The 25,389-nt window shown below is 37.7% G+C and overlaps 1 protein-coding gene and 1 long non-coding RNA gene across 5 annotated transcripts in view; one reads left to right on the top strand and one right to left on the bottom strand.

Annotated features, from left to right (window-relative positions):
- The window catches only part of dacha (dachshund a), a 186,496-nt gene that overhangs the window by 98,240 nt on the left and 62,867 nt on the right, over positions 1 to 25,389 (bottom strand). For all 4 annotated transcript variants that reach the window (XM_055179699.2, XM_055179698.2, XM_055179701.2 and 1 more), the window contains exon 2: positions 8,384 to 8,499. In XM_055179699.2, the coding sequence (XP_055035674.2) occupies positions 8,384 to 8,499 (116 nt within the window). The remainder of the gene's footprint in view (positions 1 to 8,383; positions 8,500 to 25,389) is intronic.
- Positions 1 to 25,389, top strand: part of LOC129423433 (uncharacterized) — a 215,608-nt gene that overhangs the window by 130,848 nt on the left and 59,371 nt on the right. The window lies entirely within an intron of this gene.

Genomic DNA, 25,389 nt, shown 5'->3' with positions numbered 1-25,389 from the left:
CATTTAGGACATTATATAATAAAGATCATTTTAGACGTTTGATTACTATTTACCAGTGGTGTCTCAATTTATCCAACAATGTGCTAGGCCTAGGATCAATCAGAAATTGTTGATGTTAACCGATGACCGTTTGACTGATGGTTGACCGTATCAACGTTAACCGGTCAAAGTTGTTGGTTAAAAAAAATAGAAACAAATTATAGACAGTGGATTAAACGCTACTACAGTTAGTCATCTCTTTCAAATATCTTTTTGTCTGAAGTGAACAAATCCCTCACTCAGTTTAACTCGCCTGTTTGTACTTAATAAACCAATAAAAAACATTTGGCGCAAGGTCACGGCGTTTGGGTTTGCACACTCACAAGGTTTGCGAAAAGTACATGCTGCAGGTTATTTATTGGTAAATTCCTTCATTCGAATAGTAAATAACATACAGCAATAAAATAATTAAAATTAAAGTCTCTCCTGATTGTTTTCCAAATTATTAACATTTACGTCTTTTGGGCTAACAGTAAAGTGCAGATTAAGTTTTGTTTTTGTAAATCCTCAGACATGATTTTTACCACTTAATTAAGTTTTGCTTTGTAGAAAGCATTTCTTTAAAGTGAATTTCGTTTGTATAAATTGTATCTTAATTTTAATAAATGTTTCATCAACCAATTACATGTATTTAATAAATAAAAAGCAAATATAGCAGAGAATATAATAAGCGGTCCGTGAATGAAGGCGCCAGCACGGTGCGTTCATTTGCATTGCATTGCATTAACTAGAACGCAGCTCGACATAAATGAATAAAACTCAGCGTAGGCATATATGCCTCATACATTAGCATTAAATATATTTTGCATTTGTTCTAGAACAGAAAAGGACTTTCTCGCACACAGTGAGTTAGACCTGCCTTGGCCGGTGCGTCTTTTACGCATTCTGAAGGTGCTGGTTTTATCCATTGGTTTTATCCATTGGTTGTTGCAGTCTATTAGGCAACATTCCGCATAAAATGGGATTAGATTTGGAAATACATTACATCTACATTTCAGTGGTAACAGATAAGTTAATGATGATCATCCACTTTCTTTATTATTGTTAGCATTACCTCAAACTACAGCGTCTCTTCTTAGCTGTCATTTTCTTAAATGAGCCGCGGCAATTTTCAAATGAGCTTCTATGTCCTCCGATTCGGCGCAGCATTTGCAGGCGCGGCTCGAAATGGCTGTTTTTTCAAATAGCGTAGCATATTTTAAACTAATAGGCCCATCGGTTAACCAGTTTCAACCGGCTTATGAGGCTCGGTGGTCGGTCAAGGAAATTTTTAGTTTTCGCCATCCCTAAATTACGCGTTGCGTTAATCGCACGTTAAATTTAGTCGTTAAAATGAATTTACGTTAACTTTTGAAGATCATTTCATTAAGAATGTTATACAAACTACATTTCTTACAAGTAATATTTACACTTTAAAAGCAAATTATTCATATACAGTAACAGTAAACTGCTTCAAGGCCGTACAGGTGTCACCTTTAAAGGTCCTGTTTTTTCCCTGTGTTTTTGAATCTATGACTGTGTTTATGGTGCACAATATAATGTGTGTTCATGTTTCGTGTGTAAAAAAAACCTTTATAGTGCTGAAATACGTAACAAGTTCTGATTGTGTAGTTTGTTTAGTGTGTTTTGATTCAACAGCAGCTTAGCTTAGCAGAGCTGTATGAGCTTAGCTGGCGACTGACGTATTCCTGTGGGCGGAGTTTAGTCACAAACACTAATATTGAAGTCATTCAATCGGGAAGCAGTGGACTGTAGTCCAAACCGGCCATTCGCTGTAGGCTTTGATAGGGGAATTTTATTAAAGAAAATATATTGCTTGGCATTGAACTTTGAGCATTGTCATTTTGCAGGTACTATTTATGCTTTAACAGCAACATTACACACTAACTAAAGTTTGAAAAACTGGATCAGGAAAAACGGGACCTTTACAAAAAAAAGTGCTAATGATACTATTGATGCACTCCCGCATGTTAAATTTGTAAGAATTTACTGACAACAAAAAACAGTTTGCAAATTAAACAGAGTTCAATTTGTGTTCAGCTGACTTGTCAATTGACTGCCATATGTTAAAAACCGCACGACTCTGCCGCAACTTCGAGATGCATTTGTTTACACACAGCTCACAATCCCTACAGACAGTCTGTGTTCAGAAACAACCCTGGGACAAAGTATAAAATTGTTATAGCTCATTTGTTATAGACTTTTTTTTAACACACTGTCCACATGAAATCGTAAGTTTAGACGTAAACGCTTGTTGGTTCTTGCCGTTCTTTCTGGCAGCACAAAGCTCTTGTCTCATGCAGACTGAAAGGCTTAGTGTTCATTAGAATGCAAGAGACGGACTGCATTGGGCCATATGTCGCTAAACAGATCTCCATGTTTTATTTATCCTCACTCTTTTCCTACACACACAAACACACACTTAACACCTCTAGTTGGAGTGCTAGTGACCAGGTCTAAAACAGAGGAGGGAAGAATAAAGTAGGGATCAAGCAGTTCAATGACAACAAACAACTGAGCTGACTAGTAAATATTTTATTTAATATATTAAAGCATTTTTTATTTTAGTGTTGGTGCTTTAAGAAGCCTGCTCACAGTGAGCTATACTACAAAAATGAGCATCTTTAAATTATTCTGCTTTAATGCAATGTGGCTAGTCTGTTATTTAAAAAATGTGTGGTGCTTCGCATTGTTTTTAAGATGCGCTAACTTTCAAAAAGGCACTGTTGCATTCAGTCTACAATTGTTAATATACAAGCACATTATTATTTGATTTCTCAATAGTTCTTGTAAAACTCGTCCAATCCAGATTTTTGGTGACCTTATATACTGTAGAGCTTTCTTAACAGGATTAGCCAACTAGTCCATCCAACACTATTGGCACTATCGTGGCAATTCGTACGTTTTTTACGAGGTGGCTAATTCGTATTAATTGGTACGACCACTTTCGTACATTTTTGTATGATTTGTTTTTGCCCCTGTGACGTTGGGGTAAAGGGTGTGGTTTCATTATTGTTTTTTTTATGATAGTAACTGTTTTTGTACAATTCAATTTGTGCGAATTGAAACAAAGTAGCAAACTCGTAAAATACGTATGAGTTCTCGTGCGATCAGGCTGGTCCATCAGGCAACCCATCGACCAGTTGACTTTAAAAACATATAGTATCCGAGAAACTCGAAAACATGCATTTATTGTATTAAGTAACAGAAGCGACGAGTGACAACGAGACCCTGGGTACTTGAAAAAGAAGACGTCTAGCGCGGTGTGTGTGCGAGAGTGCTCACAGGTGCATGACGGAGACGCCGACAGTCTTAAATACTGCTGCTCTGAGTGCAGTGTGTGTTTCTGTACATGTGTGTGAGTGAGTGTGTTAGGAAAGGGGGGTACAGAAGGGGGGGATAAACAGATGGGCAAACTGCTCCCCAAAGGGACATGTCATTCATCAAAGTCACCAGCTAGGCCTGCAATTGTTTTCACCCACAGAGAAAGAGCGTGTGTGTGTGTGTGTGTGTGTGCGTGTGTGTGAGCGTGGACAGGTTTGTGTAAGAGTCGTTTTCTACAAGTGTGTAAGTATGAGAACCAGAGAGAGGGAAAGTGTGTGTGGGAATGTGTGAGTTTGAAAGAAAGAAAGAGAGAGAGTGTCCTTTTGCTGACATTTCAGATCAGTGCCGCCCATCAGTTATCTGTTATCAGCGGCGCACCCGCGCTTAGACCTGGAACAGATAGCGAGTTGGGAAAGTCAAGCTATGTAAAATACTCACTATTACTGCTACAATCATCTATATTAAGGTTACTACACTTGATTTATGAAAGAAATATAAATACTGCTTGCCTGTGCAGTGATGCTGGGGTGTTTTCTAGTGTATTCTGAACGGTTGATCACTGTGTGTTGCTTACTAGCTTAACTCAAAAGATCCCCACATTTGTGTAACGTTTGGTCAGTAGATATGGCTTACGTTCCTACTTCAATGTAAGTGTACAACATTTTTTTGCTTTTTATAAAACGTAACATGGTTTGCGAATATATGCAAAATTCGATAAAAATATGAGCACTTAAAGCTGCAATTTGTAATTTTTTGTTTAAAATAAACGAAAATCTAATTTTTAAACCATCTTCTTAGCTTGCAATGGTAACCTTCTAATAATGTTTCATAGGTTGAATTGTCTAGTTCGATTTCGCGTTTTTGACATCGTTTGGCCTCAACTCAGCTGCAGTTTTAGGTTTCAAACACAGATGACGATACTGAGGCAAATGTTTCGGATTGCAGCTTTAAAGGGACATTCCACTTTTTTTGGAAATATGCTCATTTTCCAGCTCCCCTGGAGTAAAACATTTGATTCTTGCCATTTTGGAATCCATTCTGCTGATCTCCGGGTCTGGCGCTTACACTTTTGGCATGGCTTGGCATGGTCCGTTGAATCTGATTGGACCATTAGCATCGCGCTTAAAAATAACCAAAAAGTTTCAATATTTTTCCTATTTAAAACTTGACTCTTCTGTAGTTACATTGTGTACTAAGACCAACAGAAAATAAAAAGTTGCGATTTTCTAGGCAAATATGGTTAGGAACTATACTCTCATTCTGGTGTAATAATCAAGGACTTTGCTGATGTAACATGGCTGCAGCAGGCGTAGTAATATTACGCATTGCCCGAAAATAGTCCCCTATTATTGAAAATAACCAAGGAGACTATTTTTGGCTGCTGCGTAATATCACTACGCCTGCTGCAGCCTTGTAACATAAGCAAAGTCACTGATTATTACACCAGTTTGAGAGTATAGTTCCTAGCCATATCTGCCTAGAAAATCGCACCGTCTGTCTTAGTACACGATGTAACTACAGAAGAGTCAAGTTTTAAATAGGAAAAATATTGAAATTCTTTGGTTATTTTTTTAGCGCGATGCTAATGGTCTAATCAGATTCAATGTATTGTGCTAAGCTATGCTAAAAGTGCTAGCGCCAGACCCGGAGATCAGCTGAATGGATTTCAAAACAGTAAGAAATTGAATCAAATGTTTAACTCTAGAGGGGTTAGAAAATTAGCATATTTTTTTCAAAAAAAGTGAAATGTCCCTTTAATAATAATAATATAACAAATCTAATCTATCGTTTATTTCTGCAAACGCAGGAGAAATTCAACATTTAGCATTCAAATCTAAGTTCGTAAAACGGTACTAGCGAACACCATGTGCAAAAGTGTATTGTAATAATCTGCACATATGAGGTGTACATTATCTCTCTCCTGTTCGCTTTCTCCTACAGCTGGAGGTGCTACGGGTTTATAATGTTTCTGTCAACAACAATCTAGGAAACCCAACGCAAAAACAATCCGCACAACAACACCTGGTTTTCTAACAGCTCCCACTCTGTTTAGACGCTCCGTGGAGAGGGGAGAAAAATGCTTCATTTCTCTAGAGACGTCTATCTCGGGCTGTTTTTCTCTTCTGAGGATGATGGCAAGCATTGACATCTTGTACCGAGCAGCCGAGCCGCCACTTTATTCTGCCTAATTGTGGCATTAGCGAGAAATAACGGCACAAATTGACGCTAATAATTAAATGACAACTCTGATGAAAATGCGTTGATGCGTTCGTAATGCGACTAAAATACAACGATAGTCGAGATGGTTGAAGCGTTTAATAAACAAGTATGTTTGTAGAGAATCGGTTCGTAATCCTAACTGTTAAGTTTGAACATAACGAAATACAACGCAAGTATATTTACATTTAAATGTAAACACATAATTGCATAACTAGCTGCAGGTTATAATATGTAGGAATGATAATAACTATATTCAATTATAATCAGCAAATTAATTTGATGAGATTAGGTATAAATGAAGTCGTCTTGGATGATTGGGGCCCATTTACAAGTTAATATTTGTGAATACTGTAAGACCATTAAGATGTCTCAGTAAAAGGGCCGTACGTCTAAAGAAGATCTGGTTCACGTGTGTTACTGGAAACGACTCCTTTGACCAGATTTACTTTGTGTATTTTGTCTTGTGAGGGGAAGATCATGTAAATGCATGTGGAACAGAGAAGTCTGTCTCTATAAACAATATGGAGAAAGATGGTTAGTTCAGCTGCTCAGGTTTCACAATATGTTGATACTGCTGTCACGAAGAATAGACGCAGATATCCTGACATGGGAGATCCGTTGCTTTAGCCCTGCTGATGTTTCAGGATTCATTTACAGAATTACAGCAGAAAGACTGCAATCCATTTTAGTTCATTTTTGTTTATTTATAAAAAATAATGCAGGTAACTACCAGCTGGAAGACAAAAGTACATGCAATATGAAATATGATTACTAGATAAGCAACAGTGAATGCATGTATTCAAAACAGTGTGTGTGCGCAAAATATGCAATATATATTTTTAGTTTATATATAACAATGGCAGATGCATTTATCCAAAGTGACTTGCAGTATATTACAAGGTATACATTTTATTACAATGTGTGATCACTGCATTCGAATCCATGACCTTTGCGCAGTTATCACAATGCACTGAGCTACAGGATTTATTCAAATAAAAAACACTTAAAGGAAAACACCACCGTTTTTCTATATTTTACTATGTTCTTACCTCAACTTAGATGAATTAATACATACCTATCTTTTTTCAATGCGTACACTTAATCTTTGTACAGCGCGTTGTGAATGTGTTAGCATTTAGCCTAGCCCCATTCATTGATTAGGATCCAAACAGGGATGAATTTATAAGCCACCAAACACTTCCATGTTTTCCCTATTTAAAGACTGTTACATGAGTAGTTACACAGGTAAGTATGGTGGCATAAAATAAAATGTGACAATTTTTTAAGCAGATTTTTTTCAGTGCTGCAAACTAAGTGCTCCTCCGCCATACAATATTTTTTATCCACTTAAAAAATCGCCACGGGGTATTTTGTGCCACCATACTTACTCGTGTAACTACTCATGTAACAGTCTTTAAATAGTAAAAACATGGAAGTCTTTGGTGGCTTTTAAATTAATTCCTGTTTGGATCCCAAGGAATGAATGGGGCCAGGCCAAATGCCAACACACTCACGACACGCCGCACAAAGATCAAGTGTACGCATTGAAAAAAGATATGTATGTATTACTTCAACTAAGTTTATGTAACAACATAGTAAAATACTGAAAAACAGTGGTGTTTTCCTTTAAATAGATACATTCAGTTATAAACTACAAAAAAGTTAAACGTGTAATGCAAATCTCACCATGACCTAACATTGTTCTGAAATTGCATCACCTTTAAAATGTCAGACATTTGTTGACACCAAGGTGACGGCAAACGCCCTGCCGTCCCCCGGTGACCAGAGGCATTGAGACAAATGTGGATGCACATTTTAAAGAGCCCCCCCACCCCACACTCCCTTGAGCAGGCCGGCAGAAATAACAACAGAGTCATCTAAAATCAATCAGTGCGGCCGGCTAACGGACTGCTCCGGCTACTCCACGCTGCGCCAATCGATACCCGCGCCGGCCATTGTGAGAGCTAAATTGCCACTACCATCAGCAATTTAGAGAGCCGGAGCTAAAAGGGAAGGACTGGAACGATGGCTTACGGAGGAAGAGACGCACGTTTATCAAGACTTGGTTGTACATATGCCTTACCAAAAGAATTCACGCAGGAGAGACCCAGTGGTTTGGGATTTGATGTGAAAGCAGCGCTAAAGGATTCTACTTAAAAGGCATGTGAGATAAAAGAGGCATGAGAGAGAAAGAGAGCGAGAGAAAAGCAAATGCATGCGCAGGAAAAAAGCAAAGAGGCTACAGAAATCCAATAGTTTAACCTCTGTTTGAGACGCAGTGGTGGCCAGTGAAGGACAGAGGTGGAAAATCAATAGGAGCTGATTTGCAGAAGGTGGAGGAGTGGGAGGAGGAGAGAAAGAAGAGGAAAAAAGACAGACGGCACTGATAAAACGAATAAAAAAACATCCAGTCTCCACAAAAGAAAGAAAAGGCATCAAATTGAATTCAAGTACAAATGTGAGAATACCACGACTGGTTCAAGGTGACTGACTACTGGTCCACCAATGGAATTAACATTTGTTCAAAGGTAAATCCATCCTTGAGCAATGATCTTCTTATTATCTGTAGTTTTCAAGTGTTTTAGGAGGACTATGATAGCATGCAGATGGACTGCATACAACGCCTGCTTTCTGTTCCATTCCACTGCGCTCCATCCAGCTGTGTTTAAAACGTGTCTTACTGTACACGAACGTCCCCAAGGAAACACTTTGTGGACGTGACACACCAATCCAGCCTTACATCTAACAACCAATAAGACTGGTGTTTTAAAGTGGGTGAGCAAGGTGAAAGGGGGCTTACCTGTCGGGGAAAGCAGACCGGGTGAAAGCAGGCCGTGAACGCTGTGAGGGAGCAGACGAGAACTGTCCTGCATTGCCACACCGAGTGATCGCTTGGGCGGACGACCGGGCCGAGAACTGGAGAAAAGAAAGAGAACCGGTGTTACAAACGATTCTAAATTCGTTTCATGCATTTTTGCGTAGGCATGTAACTTTTACTTAGGTTTTTACGTACAATATGATTGTGAGATGCGTTTTAACCTCTTAAAGTTCCAATGTATCGTTGGCAGAACGTTACATTCTTTGACAGTAAACTTCATGACATACAACAACTCAAAAACAAAAAGCTAAACAAGTCACATATCTTTGGAAAGCTGACATTCTTGGGATTTAAATCATGTAAACCATTTTAAAGGATTAGTCCATTTTCTTAAAAAAAATCCAGATAATTTACTCACCACCATGTCATCCAAAATGTTGATGTCTTTCTTTGTTCAGTCGAAAAGAAATTGTTTTTTGAGGAAAAATGTTCTCATTTTAATGGACTTTAATGGACCCCAATACTTAAACTTCTCTTCTTACTCCGGTCCTGTCATGCCCCAGCGCGACCTGACGTAATACGTCATCACGTCAAGAGGTCACGGATGACATATGCGAAACTACACCCCAGTGTTTACAAGTGTGGAGAAAGAGGACCGTTCCGACAATGTTGTATGTCAAATGATACTAATTAATGTCTTTGTGTCAGTTTATTGTTTTAAATGGTCCGCAAATGTGCGTTTCATATATGTAACACGTGACCTTTCTACGTCATTACGCAATTACGTGAGGTCGCGCTGGCTCATCCCACAGCCGAAGGAAGATGAGAAGTTGTGGTTTAAAAGTGCATTTTTGTATTTTTCTTGCTAAAAATGACAATCGTTTCGCTAGATAAGACCCTTTATACCTCGTTTAAGATCGTTTAGGGTCCTTTGAAATTGCAATTTTAAGCTGCATTTAAACTGTTAAGTGTTGGGGTCCATTAAAGTCCATTAAAATGAGAAAAATCCTGGAATGTTTTCCTCAAAAAACATAATTTCATCTCAACTGAACAAAGAAAGACATCAACATATTGGATGACATGGTGGTGAGTAAATTATCTGGATTTTATTTATTTTTTAAGATACAAAGCAGGTACAATTAGCATCCTTTTTTTTAGCATTAATAGGGCTTTATACATATCTGCAAAGTAACAGTTCAGAGTAAAAGAGCAAATACTTATTGAGAACTGTATGATGTGACTCGGTTGAAAATTGGTTGGACCATAAAAAGTGGGGTCAATACTCAAATACCTCAAGACCAAAATATAAGTTTGTGCACCCAACAGCTTTAAAGGAGGTTTCAGACCAAGAGGATCGTGGAATACCCTTATAGTAATACTATTTGTACAATTCAGATTTCAGAAAGGTTGCATCTACAACAATGCATAAAACAAAGCTTTAATATCAGTTTGTTTTACAATAGCCCTGCGGTGACGTCAACCAAAAAGTTGTTTTAGAGGTGGTGTGAGTTATTACATCTTAAAATTCAGAAGACAAACAGTTATGATTCACACACTGATAAATGATTCATGAAAAGAACAGAAACGTACCAAGAAAGTAAACCGAGTCGATTTTGATTTCATGCGTTGTGAGTTCTCGTTCTCTCTGACACACATCAAACATACATACATACAGTTATCAAGCTCTGTCATGATACATACATGAACAAGCTCAGTGTAAGAACCCCTCTACCACAAACATACAACACACTGGACAAATTATTCAACACAAAACACAAACATACACACTTCATTGTGAGACAGGCTTTCAAACAGACAGGTACATGACAGTTCGAACCCTGCACAAGGGTGCTAGCGGAGCAAAATAAGCCAGAAAAGCAAAATGCTAATTCTTCTGCTGCATATCATTGGATCGTGTCCAAGTACATCAAGCAGCAAGTGTTTTCAGCATCCTATTAATACTGCAGTGCTAACAAACACGAATCACCAATAAACTGATGTGGTCATGAAAAGAAATAGAAAGAAAGGCATTGTGAGTGGCATGGTTCATCTTAAATAATTATCAGATAAGATATCTGTGTGTAAACAGCGAATATAAAATAATCTGGCGTACAGGTCTGAGAAAGAATGAAAATATAATCAACACAGGGTTATTTTAATCGAGACGCAATTATCTTGAATTAATGTACTGCTGAAATGTTTTGACTTGTTCGTAATAGTGTTACATTAAAGTTTCAGATAAGAGGGATGTGCAGGTTGAAAGTCACATTCACCATCACATCCCAACAGTATCGCTTTGTTTTTCAATTCTATTGTTATTTGCTATTATTTCTGTACTGCATGCACTGTCAATAATGCTTTTATTGTATTAAAGTTCACTAGCATTAAATAAGCTACAGTACTGGCAAGGTTTAGGAAAGACTGCTTTCGCTACAACATAGCTTAATAGTTATTGGTTAATATTAATACATGCCACTCTAAAATGCTTGATTCTGATTGGCCAGTCGCGACATTCCAAGGTTTGTTATTCCGAGACAACAACCGCCTAAAACTTAAAACACACGGTAACCTGGATGCTGAAAATCATTCAACAGGTAAAGTTTAAAATTACGCAAAAAATAAATGATGAGTTTGGTTCCAAAACGCAATAAAAAAAAAAAATGTAAAGTTACCGCCAAAATCAGTATTGTATCTGGTCAGTATTAAAAAGTTAATTCTTAATTTAACGCAAAATCTGATATCCGCTGTGTTATTCTGTAAAACGGCAGTCTTCCTTCTCTGCAGAATGCAATAAATCCGCTTAACAAATCACAGCGCACCATTACACCCATTGTAAACAATAATGGCAGCGCTTTGAATTCACACGGAATCCTAGTTTTCCTCATCTACTTTGTACTTCGTGATGAACAAACAAAAACGAAATAAAACTTTTGATGCCATTGATAAACCTGTGGTGGTTTTCTGTTGCGGGGAAGAAACGTAAGAAATCGAGGCGCTCGGGCGAAGGAAAATTGCCGGCTGTTGCTTGTTCTCCCGACAGCATCAAGCTTCTGTCATGCTAACACATTGATCCCAGGGGGTCTTATGAAAAACGTTACATTATTTTACTCGAAGTCAACGAAAATTGAGCAGGACCAAAACATTTTACAGCTGATTGCTGCCTAAAAAATTTAAGCGATGACGTCCCAAGTATGACAGCAGCAATGACAGTGTTCTTAATATGACAAAGTAAGTGTTTTGATTAATGCCATTAATGTTTATTTATTTAATCAGCGTATACCACTAGTCAACTAAATGAATATAACATGGCAAAGATGAATTAACATTTTTATATTGATTCAATAGATTCATAGAATTTTGCGGACAAAATAATCAGTTTTTATAATAAATCTTTGAAAATCAAATTATGGATTTGAATTTTTTATGTTAACCTAAAGATGCTATGTGAAAGTTTGTAACAGAAAATAGTAGTTTTCATCTTGTCACTTTCTTGGTATAGAAAACACATTTTTACTGAAAATTTGTCAAAATGGATTTATTGTGTTTTGGAACCAAACTCTTCAAATATAAATAATAACATATATGAGATTATATTTACAAATGATTAAACCAAATAGTGTGTTTTTGACATATTAAAGTGTTATCTTAAAACCGAAAGTAAATGGATTTTCACTGTGGAAGCTCGCATTCATTACAAATGAGCAAATCAAATATTTCAAACCAATATTTAATGCTTCTTACCTTACTTATGAGGTATATAGCCGTGTATTAAGTGGGATAATGTACAGTCAGCCGATTGTTATCGCAAAATAAGTCAATTTTATTTTAGAGATATTATGATAGGTTAGGATATCGATTCAATTTGCGTCATTTGTTCAGCCCGATAAAACATTATATTTAAATGTCAACATTTTAATTTGTTTAATTTATATTTTTCATTTTGTATGTTATACACTTGAGGAAAGGTCAGTGTTTTTTCTACTAAGCACTTTGTATGATTATTTGTCATACAGAATAAACTGTAACTCAAACCCTCATTTTCTCAACTTCAAATTATTCCAGCTGCTCCGGGTAAAGTTTATAAACATAGAAAACTAAAAAAAGAGAATCCCCTTTTCAAGACCATATTTATAAGTATCAACATTTCACAACTGCAATGGAAACCACAGACTTCAATAAAAGGCATATTCACAGCAAGCCATGTGAATCAATGGTAAACTTTGAACGACCCCATCAGCATCCAGTTTTGTCCAAGCTACCCTGCACTGGCCTTTCCCACGTCCTGCCCCCAGAGTTCCCGTCTGACTTGCTGGTTGTTGACAAGCTTGTCATCGTGCGTGTCAAATGAGAATCACTCTGCATCGTCACATTACTAATCCAATTAAAAACTCTGAACACTGGAGCGTGGTGCAAAAGAGAAGCAATTAACATGAATCACTTTAGCTGCTGTAGTGTCTGTAAGTGGAAAGCAGTCAATAGAGTTAACTGTATTGTAAAAAATACATCAGTGGACAGTTTGCCAGATCGGTAGTTATAGTAGGACTGAGATTTCACTCTGGTGCTGATAAAATGATTGAGTCTTTGATTCAGAGACAGGTCAGCAAAATATAACCCTTTCACACAGCAAATTAATCCCAGAAAATTGCCATAAAATTGCCGGAGTGCCTTCTGTGTGAAAGCAAACACGTCCTAGAATCGATCGTGGGACAGGGACATACAGTAGTAACATTGCCGGGATCACTTACGTAATGCGCCCTGTATGAACAAATGTAAAAATGTATACAATCGGGAATGAAGCATAGATCAAGAAGTTCCTGAAACTGAGATCGTTCGCTGGCAAGAAATGCGCTCTTTAGGATCAAATCAGGAAAAATCTATGAGCGAAGTTTCTCGAGACTTGCTGATAAAATTCCACCAAGGCACGATTACAATTACATCACACCGTGATGTCACGTGTCTTCACTGGATCTTTATGGGATGTGTTGTTCGCTGGGGATCAAACCATTTACCTTTGTCTTGCTAACACAATGCTCTATTAATTGAGCCACAGGCCCAATTATAAATAAACCATGGCTATTAGCCAATCAACAGCAAGAACCGGAACTATCTATTTTACAACACTATTGTGCTCTGTGTGTGTTACAGGCCGTGGTTTGTTTACTTAAAGTGTTCGTGTTTCATATTTACACCATTCTGACAAAAGCAGTGTTGAAAAACAATCAATTACCTCAGCGTTCTGATAACACGTCTCCGTTTCCTTTGAGGAAAGCAAATTGGAAAACAACACGGCGTGCCGGCGAACGATTCTGTGGGGTCAACGTAGTGCAGGAAGACAAATCAGCAAAATGTCAAAAGTTCCTGCCTTTGAAATCGCACACCAACAGCTACCGTCAAAGAAACTTAAGCAGACGCTTCCGCCACACTTTTTAAAACAGTGCGTTCTCTTTTTCTGCTCTACGTCTACATGCGTGCGTTTGATGAAGAACCAGAGGTTTTTTTCTCTCATCTGGAGCATCTGACTCGCTTACTCTTTTTGCGCATTCCTGTGCAAGGCGTGCCCGAGAGAAGTCTTTATAAGTCTGCAGTCATGCGATTGTGCGCGAACAGGCACTTGACTCCCGCGGGACCTTTAAAGCTATTTTCTTATTTAGCTCCACTTTGACTGGGTATTGTTAGAGACAGAGCGTTTCTTTCCCCGCTCGTGACAGGTGCTTCCCTTATATAAAACCCATCCTCTCATTTTCAAGAGGAACACTGGAAAGGTACGGCCGTCATTTGCTCGAAACAATGTTCCAAAAGAGTCCTGGGATTCTGATTGTATGGAAAAAATTCACTTTGTGTCACGGATATGGTTTTGGAATGGTGCTGCAACTTATTTGTTTGATTAATAATTATTTGATTAATAGTCAATTATTTGTTTAGGACTGATTTTATATGCAAAATATACAAATTAAGACTTTATACACCATTGTTTAGAAGCACTTAACTAAAATGTTATTTATGATCTTTATTATTAATATTTCATCTGATGGCATTTTGTAATACCCGCTACCCATTCATCCAACACCCAGAGGGCGCCATCGCCTGATTACTGACTTTGCTCTTCCTCTCTCTCCACTTCCTGTTGATATCTGTTAAAAGCCCAAGGTTAATGCCAAAATGTCGCGAAGTATTGCCAGCTTTTCCCTGTCTCTACCAAGCGTTTTCTATAGCCATTGTTTGTTTGCCACGTGTATGATTCATTGCCTGTTTTTGACCTTGTATTTTGGATTACGATTCGGAACTGTTTGCTATTTGGATTTCCTGCCTGTTATTGAACCTCTGCCTGTATATTGGATTACGATTCTCTGCTCTGCCCTTATCTGTACCTCTGCTACTAATAAATCTCTGCATATGGATTCAACTACTCCACCGAGTCAGTCTACATTACAGAATACTTCGCCTGATCAGAATCCAGCGGAGATGTCGCAACTACAGGCCGCATTCGCTTACCAGAATGAGATGATCACGGAGTTTCAAACCCAGCTCACGTCACTCCGAGCCGCAAACGACCATCTTACCCGGTATATCCAATCTCTTCCCTCCACTCGACATGAGGCGGTAAGATTTTCTTTACCGGATAAATTTGATGGTACTGCAGAGAAATGTAAGGGGTTTATTCGCCAATGCTCCATATATTTTGATAATCAGCCCGAAGCCTTTGTACGTGATACTACCAAGTGTTCATTTGTGATGTCTCTGTTTACGGGGAAGGCGTTAGAATGGGCCTCTGCGGTTTGGGATCAGGACGAGATGCTACGCACATCATTTGCGTAAATTTTTAGCAATATTTAAGTTTCATAGACAAAATATAATTGTGCCAACATCATTTCTTTCATTACAAAACTAATATTTAATTTAGAAATTTTTTTTTTGATTCGGATGGATAAGTTGATTTGAATAATAAAGCAAGCAGACAATAGGAGCCCAAAATAGATGGGAACTCAAGCTGTTTGATCATTATCTTACTGTGTACATTACACACTACTGTAAAAACGTTTAGGGTCGCTTGACTAAAATGTTCCTCATGATTTAAAAAATATTTTATTCTGAAGGTGTATGCTTAAATTTTAATATTATTTGTAGGGAGAAAAATATAATTGTGCGAACATATTAAAGTTTTTTTTAATGAATGACTTAATAATAAAGAAAAACATGAATCCAGATGCGAACTCCTTCAACAGCGTTTAAAAAGCATCTCAGGCTCAGAAATCAAGAAACAGCTTAATAAAAATGTAAAACAATAAATCATAATTGTCTCTTGCTGTCACAGAGGAGTACCCATTAAAAGAGTCACAATATGTGCCATATAGGTACAGATATGCATACGTTTGGTACAAATACTGTACGTATAGACAGTTTAAGAAGTAACAACATAAACAAGCGGTTGTCGTGGTACGCACGTAACTTCCGGTAAACTCCGTTAAGAATAAATAATAACAAAGTTCTTTAAACGTAGTTTATTTATATAACAAGCAAAAAAACAATACATAGATTACCTAGGAAACCAAAACATTTGTTATTTTCGACGAGGCATTTGTTCAAGAGATCAGTTTAGCAACTAGTCAAACCATTAAAAAACCGAAATCGGAAGTAAAGTTCTGATCCAGACGTGTATCGCGTCAGCGCACGTGCGTTCGATGAAACCGTCTATACCTTTAAGGTACTAATATGCACTGTTTGTTACCACTTTGCACTTATGAGGTACTAATATGAACTCTTTAGGTGCAAATGTGTACTTTTTGAAAGTGTACAGCCCTAAAGATCCTCAAATAAAACATAGTTTTGTGTTATTCCGTAGTTTTGATAATGACAATAATAATTCGTAAAACGTTACTACAAACCGGTCCAATTTAAGGGTACAGTTGTATTTTCCGTATAGAGTTCTTATGTAATAAGATCTATGATAAAGATTCAAGCCTAAACTCCACAATGCGCACAAATAACATGAATGTCCAACCTATACTGTATCTCCTTTAACCAGCTATACTGCAGGTCTAGTGAAGCCTGCCTGTAAGTGTATTAAGCGGCCACCCTATGAACTGCTCACCGCTTCGGTCAGTCTTACAGTAATGGAGCTTTTTACACTCTGAGAATTCTCCGGTATGGGAATATTTTTCATCTCCCTTTCCCACTCACAGGCACGGAGCCCATGTGCGTTCCCTACAGCCACGACAGACAGTGAAGAGCTGTGTGTACACAATCGCACACACACTCTCCTCTCGTTCACGCGTCCCATCGGGCTGAAAGAACAGATGGCAGTGAGAAGTCATTCACACGTTACTGCACGTTCCACATGCCGGAGAAGAAAACCCTGTCAGTGCGCTCGTCTCAACCAATCACTCTGCTCGAATCCCCGGCGACAGCACCGCTCTCTGCTGGGGGCTGAAGAAAACTGGGTTACTAAGCACTTTTTATCTTAAATGTGCCCCTGTCATCTTTTTAAGTGGCCTTATTCAATATTCGTAAACCTGCTTCACCTGGTTTTTGTGTTTGGCGAGACAACCAGGATAAAAGAAGAGGCGGGGCCACACAGAGGCAAGTTGAGTTAAGTTTCACTGACCACGCCCGGAGTGGGCGTTGCATAGGTGTCCAAGAGCTTGTTCGGCAAATCGAAGTTTGTTTTAATCTTCTCTTTTGGCCATAATAACATGCAGTCGATAAAGAAGGTAAAGGGCAAGAGTTGGACCGTGGCCGAAGGGTGCGCGAGGACACGAAGGGAAAACAAAATCAGATTTCCAAAATTATAATGGAAAACGGGTTTAAACAACAACAAAGACGGCAGCTGAGGCGAGAGAAAAATGTACAAGTCAGGGTGCCTTTGAAGATATTTAATTAAAATCTAATCCCGCATTCTTAAAGGCTCACATAAATTAAGCTGTCAGTCAGAAGATTTATGCATTCACATTTGCATATTGCATACAATTCATCAATTACTCATGTTTGAAAGGCTTGAGTATCCCAGGGAGAGGAGCTACCAGTGTGCCAGCAGAGAAAGAAAGAGAGTTAGACAGCAAGAGACGATGATGGGGCTCGCGGTACCCGCGGATGCCCAAGAGGAGTCAGTCTCCATATGTCCATGCATTCAACCAATGCTACTGAAATCTTATCATCTCGCACGCGTATAAAGGCGCGCGCGCACACACCGCGCATGGAGCTGTCTGGTCTCAGACTGAAGCTCTGTTTTCACTACAACACCACTGGATCTGTTTTTAGTCTGCACTTTGCTCTCTGTGTTGTACAATTAAGCTAATTAGTTTGACTGGAGCAGTCTAGAAATACATGTGGCAGACAGAAGCAGCATGATTCACACTTTACTGTACTCTATGGTGACTCAGATGCAAATGTTTTCCATGTGATGTGATTTCAAGTTTCAATATTGTTTTCTTCGGAAGAGCAGTTGTGGAGTCACTGATGCAGTAAACTACTTTCAGATATTTTTTTTAATTTTACATAACAATCACACATTTTTTTCCTCTTATTCGCATCCATTAGCAATATAAAATGTACACTTGTACACCAGTGACCAAAAGTAATGTCTGAGGGGAAACATTTGTATATTATTTGCTTTTAATGAGGTGTATGGTTGAAAACGGACAACACACTTTTAAAACATTTAATTTGGCAAAACAGCATATAAGGGAATCTTGATTTTATTCAAATATATATAAAAAAATGAAGCATAGAAAATCATAAAGCTTATAGGTAATAAAGCATACAGTGACTATAATTTTATCTATTACAATGTAGAAAAGATTTGTTGGTTCAACTTAAATTAAGTTACTTAGTTGCCTTAAAATTAAATTTAGATTTATTTAACGTAATAATAATAAGGCAAGCAGGTAAATTACTTTAAGTTCAACCAACTTTTTATTTTCTACAGTGTATTCATATTTTTTGATCCTCTTTTGTTGTAATATTTTTTGTCTTGGGCGATATCTTTATAAACTTTGCACGTGTTGTGTCTAATTTTTTACAATCCTCCTTAAATTCTTCTCAAAGCTGAGCTTCAGTTTATACTCCAAACACAAAATTCAACACGCATACTTTTTAACGCATCTTGTAAATTGTTCAACAGCTGGACATCAATTTTGGCCACTATTGTACGTTCATGTATATAAAAAGTTATATTTCAGATTTTCATATATTTAATATTCCATAAAACAAGTATTTAGGCGTAGAACGATTGCCCCACTAACTTCAATTTAACATTTTAGACACAAATGTAAAGTTTGTTTTTACAATTTTTACAAGTTTTTAATTGCATTTCTACAGATGATGGGAACTTTGATGGTGGTTTATGGAGTTTAACTTGTACTATAACCAAAACAATTGTGTTGCACAAGTTATTTTAAAATAAAAGTGCCACAAAAGGTTATTTACACAGTGGTTCCCAAACTGGGAGGTGAGCCCAGTTTTATGAAATAAAAAAATATGTATCATAAATTTTGTTTTAATTAAACCAAAGAAAAATTAAGGCTACTAACCAACATCACTACATTGAATTAAATAAAACATATTAAAGTATACAAATTCTAAGTTTGAGATTCTTTTATAGGGGGCTATGAAAGGAATGCACCCTACGAAAGAACCACTCGGGGGTTGAGAACCAATAGAAGAACCATTTTTTTGATTCCTCAAAGAACCATTCGGTTAAAACCTTTTCTTTCGTATCGCGTTATTGTCTAAAAAACCTTTTGTGTAACAGTAAGGGTCTTTAGATGTTAAAGGAGCTATACAACCAAAAATGTTTTTTTTTCTGTGGCATCATATAGCACCTTTATTTTTAGAATTGCATGTTGTCATCAATCTTATAAATCCATCCAATATTTCTCAGATTAAAGGCAGATTCTTTCATTTGGAAAAGGCTTTGGTCGTGGCAGAGCTGTTTTTTTCACATGCTTGTCTCACACTGTGTTCCATTATCTTGATTGGGAATGTCAGAGGAAGACCATTGTTAACCATAACTAGCGGTTTCGCTGTAGGGTTGAGCAAAGCCAAGTGCAGGGCAGTGCAGTCAGGGTGACGCCAAGAAATAAGGACAACTGTCTCCAACCACCTACTGTCTGACTAGTTAAATTTTGAGGAGACTGGCGTGTTTAATAATCCATGGCTAAGTAAAAAACAAAAAAAAGTTGGCGGGAATGTTGGTATTTTAATGATTTTTGCCAAACAGGTCTTAAACAGTAATAAATACATGCTATGTTTGTAGAAGCGCGCTGTATCTTTCATGTATATCAGTGAATAAATTACATGCCTGTGCCTTTAATTTTATTGCATGATTAAATCCATAACATCTGAATTGCTTTTCTGAGGAGGCCGTGAGTGTGGTCATAACAGATGACCTCAGATCAGTTAATGACAGTAAACAAAAGGTGCGTTTTCCCAGAATGCCTCTGTAAAGGGCGACTCCTGGGACGCCACTGGAGAAAGGTCAAACACTCAAAGCACCAGAGTTTCATCTGTGTGGTGCGTTCGGTTTCGCACGCATGTACGTACACACACTGTCCGGAGAGCAGCACCAGACCTCCGTCAGCCGTCTCACAATGTCGCTTTTGTTCTGCGTTATTAACAGAGAATTCCTCTGCTTCAGGCTTTTATTAAAAAACTAGGTGCGGTTGTGCCCAAGGAACCGTTTCAGAAAGGGTGAACGTATGGTTTATTCATCCCAACAGTGCGGAGAGAAAAACATACAACCTGCTAAACATAAATCTTACACTGTACCCACAAATAGGGTGCAAAGTATTACCCAAATATTTTTATTTTTAACAATGAAGATATGTGCTTAACCTTTAAAAAACATTGACTCAGTTGGTTATTACAATCTAGTTTGTAATCAAATGTTGGCTTGTAGTTGTGATGTACAGTGCTGTGCAAAAGTCTTAGGCCACCATCACCAGCTTTGTTGTTTTAGCAAAGTTTTAATGTCCATATTTATTTTTCACACTTTTTTTAAAGATACAAACAGAAAATACAGGAAATATGTATATAAAATTAAAAACAAAACAAGAACTAAATGTCTTCTAAAGGCATCAGTCAGTATTTAGTGTGACCTCTTTTGGCACAAAACACATCTTGACCTTTTTTGTCCTGAAGTCATTCGATTAAAATTTAGGATTTCATTTCATTTAGGTTTAAGAGATCCTACAGCTGTCTGCTATTGCTCAAGTGGAAGGGGAGTTTACTCTAAATACGTGACACTTAAGCTTAAACCTTTATATTGTTTTTAATACTACATACACATTTCCTGTATTTTCAGGTTGTATTCTAATAAAGATACTAAGAAATAATTATATATGATCCCTAAACAATTGCAAAAACAACAAATCTAATGGTAGCATGGTGCCCTAATGCTGGATTCACACCAAACGCGATAGAGGCGACAAAAAGACGTTATTCACGCGTAGTTGGACTCTTGAACATTTTGAGTTTACTCGCTTAATTTGTGCGTGAAATTTTAGTAATTTCGAGACATTCATGAGGAAATTCGCGTCATGGTAGGAGCTTCTGCGACTCCGCTCGCTTCCTGTAATCACGTCACTACCAGAGCAAGCTCCTGATTGGCTAACGTGGTGCGATTTTCCGCCAAAGTTCAGATTTTTCAACTCACTCAATTCACGTCATTTGCGCAAACTAAACGCGTGAATGAGGCATATTCGCATCTACCGCACCATGCTAAATGCCTTATTAATGCCGCGAGACCTCCAGACGCGCGTAAACGCGCCTTTACATTGACTTAACATTGAAATCATTCGCACCAGATGCTGTATTCGCGTTTTACGTGAACGCAGCATAAGTACTGTATGCGAAACTTATGAAATGTGTAACCAAGCTAAATATGATTTTTTTTTTATTACAATGCATTGAATAGATTAAGTCAAAACTATGATATTATTGTATGACCTCAATAGCTGAATACAGTTAAGGGGACCGTACAGAACTACTCGGGCTTTATAGATATTAAATGTTAATTTGAACATTAGATCATTTATCCAACAACAAAAAGCACACAAAATATACGAAAACCCACACTGAACCGTATTCATTAAATGTGCCATCCGCACTTCTGGATTTCTTTAAGTGCTGCCTCCGTCTGACACCGTGTAGCTTTTAGCTTAAGTAACCGCCGGTCATAATTTTTCCCTCCTTCTCTTAGCAGTGCCACTACAGAGCTACTGATGGTATTGAATAAATGTCAGATGTCTTCCACCCTGCTGTCTGCTCTGAGAGAGAGAGAGAGAGAGAGAGAGAGAGAGAGAGAGAGGTGTTGCCTTATTCATGGTGGGCGGGCGAGTGGGGGAGGGAGAGTTTGTTTGTGAGCCATTATCTTCAGCCATCAATCAAATCCGAGGAGCGCATGACACAAGCACATCATTCGATTACATACAGCCTGTGTGTATGAATATCCATATCAGTATAGACGTCCGACATGATCTTTATTTCTAAATGACACTCAATGCCTTCATACACTTGCTGCTAAATGTCCTGCCTCGCATTTCATTTTGAGAAGTTCTACGCGTTCCCCTGTGTGTACTATTAATAAACATTTCGGCTAATTTCATAATGCTTTCAATTATTAATAGCCGTAATAGCGCTCTCAGATCTGTTTATTTAAAACCATTACACAAATATTCCTTCACATTCGCCAGAGAAAATACTAAACATTTATGCATTTGACAGATGCTTTTATCCAAAGTGACTTATGTGCATTCAAGGATTACACTTTATCAGCGTTTGTATTGCCTGGGAATCAAATAGATTATCTTTTTTGCAGCTAAAGGAACACATGGCACAATTTCAGTGTAAAAGTTCATCATTTTAACAGAATTTTATTATTTTTAAATTATATTTGGAAATAAAAAATGTCACCTAGTGATGTCAAATGATTCGTATGTATGAACTGATTCAATGAAATGATTCTATTGTCTATATGCTAAAGTATTCAAGAAACTTTTTCTTATTCCACATAAAATTATAGTTATAAATAAACCACAAAAACGAAATTAAATAAAACGGTTTTCCCTAAAGAAACTTTAATTTACAAGTTCCTGAACGCTTGAGTAAATATGATTCATAATTACATTTTTAAATGGGTCCCTGTATAGTTTAGAAATCAAGTTAATTACAGTAGATTAGTACATTTATATGTGTGCGTGTGTTTGTTTGTGTGTGTGTGTGCGTGCGTGCGTGCGTGCGTAAGGTCAGTAAAAAACCTATACCTCTATACCGAAAGGACTTGATGATTCTCTACAGGGACACCCATCTTTTAACCTATGCTTCATCCTTATTGTTATTCCACAAACACACAAACCCACTATAGACTTTCATTATAATACTGAATAACCCAAAGTCTTAAAAAAAACATTAAAAAGCATAAATATATATACGGCCAAACTGATATTTTAAGTTATTTCACTCATGGGTACACATTTGTCAGCAAGTATATCAAAGTTACACACACACAATGTAGTGTACATTTAAAACACACACATACTTTCATGTCATATTAAAAGCCTCCATCAGTACTTCTGTTCCACCTGAAATCACCATTTAATCCTTCCTCTTTAAAAGGTGGCCGCTTCCTTTATCAAGCCTCCATTTCTGTGAGTCTGTATTGACTTTGCACTCAACATGTGATGAGTCAGTGATTTACCACATGGGGGAATGGACAGAGAGAGAGAGAGAGAGAGAGAGAGAGAGAGAGAGAGAGAAAGACCTGACAGCCCATTGAGATACGACTCAATGTGCGGCTCTTTAAAATAGCAGCTTTCTGATAAACTGTGCACTGTCCCCTTAGCCCACGTGAGCTCGACCGCTCTTAAGTTAAGACGTGATGGATTCAAAGCATCTCTGAAATGAGACCAACTCTGACAACCTGTTAACAGTGAGAGGACACACATGTGAAGACCTATAGAGTGAGAGAAAACAGACTTGAGTGATTTCTTATCTCGGTATACTGACACACACTTACAGTACATTATTCCTGGATCTGTTCATCCCGTGATGCTTTACACAAACACACACATACACCAGTCTAAATCTCGTTTTGTTGAATCAATTCTACCCACGTCAACAGTTGGATTTATGATGCAACAAACCAATCACTTCTGATTGGCTGATAGGTCATGTCACATACATCTATGCACTACATGTATTTATACCAAGGGGCTGTTGAATGCTTTATTCTGATTGGTTGAGAAATGTTCCACGGGTGTTGATTATTTTTCTTTAAAACGCACACATGACCTGTCAAATGTCTTAAAATAACCTTAAAATAACCACCAGAGCACACCGGTCCTTTAAATAATTTGAAAATAATGCACACTCCGCATTACCACCTTGGGTGCGCATTATTTTTTAATAATTCAACAGCCCATTATTCCTTACATATCCAATACTATCCCATGGCAATTCGTACGTATTTTACGACGATGGCTAATTCGTATTAATTGGTACGACCACATTTGTAAACTTTTGTACGAATTGCCTTGACCCCTGTGACGTTGGCAATAGGGGCGGGGTTGTGCTATTGTTTTTTATGATAATTATCCATTCGTATTAATATAATAACAACTCGTAAAATATGTATGAATTCTTGTGACTGATATATCTATTATATATGGTTATGGAAAAGTACATACAGTACTGATTAAAAGTCTTATGTTTGTACACACCAAACGTGCGGCATCGCGTTACTCGCTCTAGATTACTTGCGGGATTTAACTTCGTGAAATTTTTCCCTCGAGTTGAATATTTTCAACTTGGGCGAAGACGTGTTTGAGGCGAATAGCGCGTGTTTTTGCGGCAAACGCGCCACACATATCACGTCATTCACATCGCCCCATGCGAGGACGCATCTGATCACGTCTTTGCATTGACTTTGTATGTAAGCGCAAAATGTTGAACTCGCGTCTGGTGTGAACCCACAGTTAGGCCACCAATGGTTTAATAACCATATATAATTATTACACAGTCTATTTATTATAATGCAATCTGAAGATTCAGGAAATTTGTTTGTATCATTAAAAAGCAGACTAAAATGATAAACGATAAGTATTTAGTGGGACTCTTCTTACACTTGAGCAATCGCAGGAACCTGCAGGACCTTTTAAACCTAAATGAAATGAAATCCCAATTTCTAATTCTAATCTTATAACTTTAAATAGTTTCATAACTGAAAATTATGTTTTTATTTACATTTTATGTACATGTGTCCTGTATTTCTGTTTGAATCTTTAAAATGGAGCGAAAAATAAATATGTATGGGCATTAAAACTTTGTTAAAACAACAAAGCTGGTGATGGCATAAAAGACTTTTGCAAAATACTGTACTTTTAAGTGTTTATTAAGTGTTGGTCGTGTGTTGTTTTTTCTCACTTCTGTAAGTTGCTTTGGATAAAAGTGCCTGCTAAATGTAAATATGCATCTTGCTTAATGTATCATCTTAGAATTCATTCACAAAACAAAAGTGTTTCTGTATTGCTCAGAGGTAGAGCACTGCGTTAGCAGTGCAAAAGGTAATGGGCTCGAACCCAGCGAACACACTTACTGATAAAAAATGTACACCCTGTTGCTTTGGATAAAAGCGTTTGCCAAACGCATAAATAACGTTAACAGTCGAAGCAAACAGTTTAGATAGCAAAATGCGTTGAACCTTAACAAACAAACAAACAAACATGTGCCATCACCACAACGCACACACTCATTCCCCTATCCACTCGAATCTTCAGATGCCACTCAATTAAATTAGATCTGCTTCCTGTAATTCTGCCACACTCGGCGCCAAAGCTGACAGCAATTGGCTTTTTCCTCTCCGACGTGGCGCTCGTCCCCTCTGCCGTGAGTCTTTGTGGACCCCGGCAGGCGAGATGATTTGGGGGTGTGTTGCTTTCCGACAATGGTGAGGGGGTTGCCACTTAGCTGCGTGAGGATTAAATTCTCTGACATTA

Source organism: Misgurnus anguillicaudatus, chromosome 9 (genome assembly GCF_027580225.2).
Source record: "Misgurnus anguillicaudatus chromosome 9, ASM2758022v2, whole genome shotgun sequence".
Taxonomy (NCBI): domain Eukaryota; kingdom Metazoa; phylum Chordata; class Actinopteri; order Cypriniformes; family Cobitidae; genus Misgurnus; species Misgurnus anguillicaudatus.
This window is presented reverse-complemented; position numbering and strand designations above follow the sequence as displayed.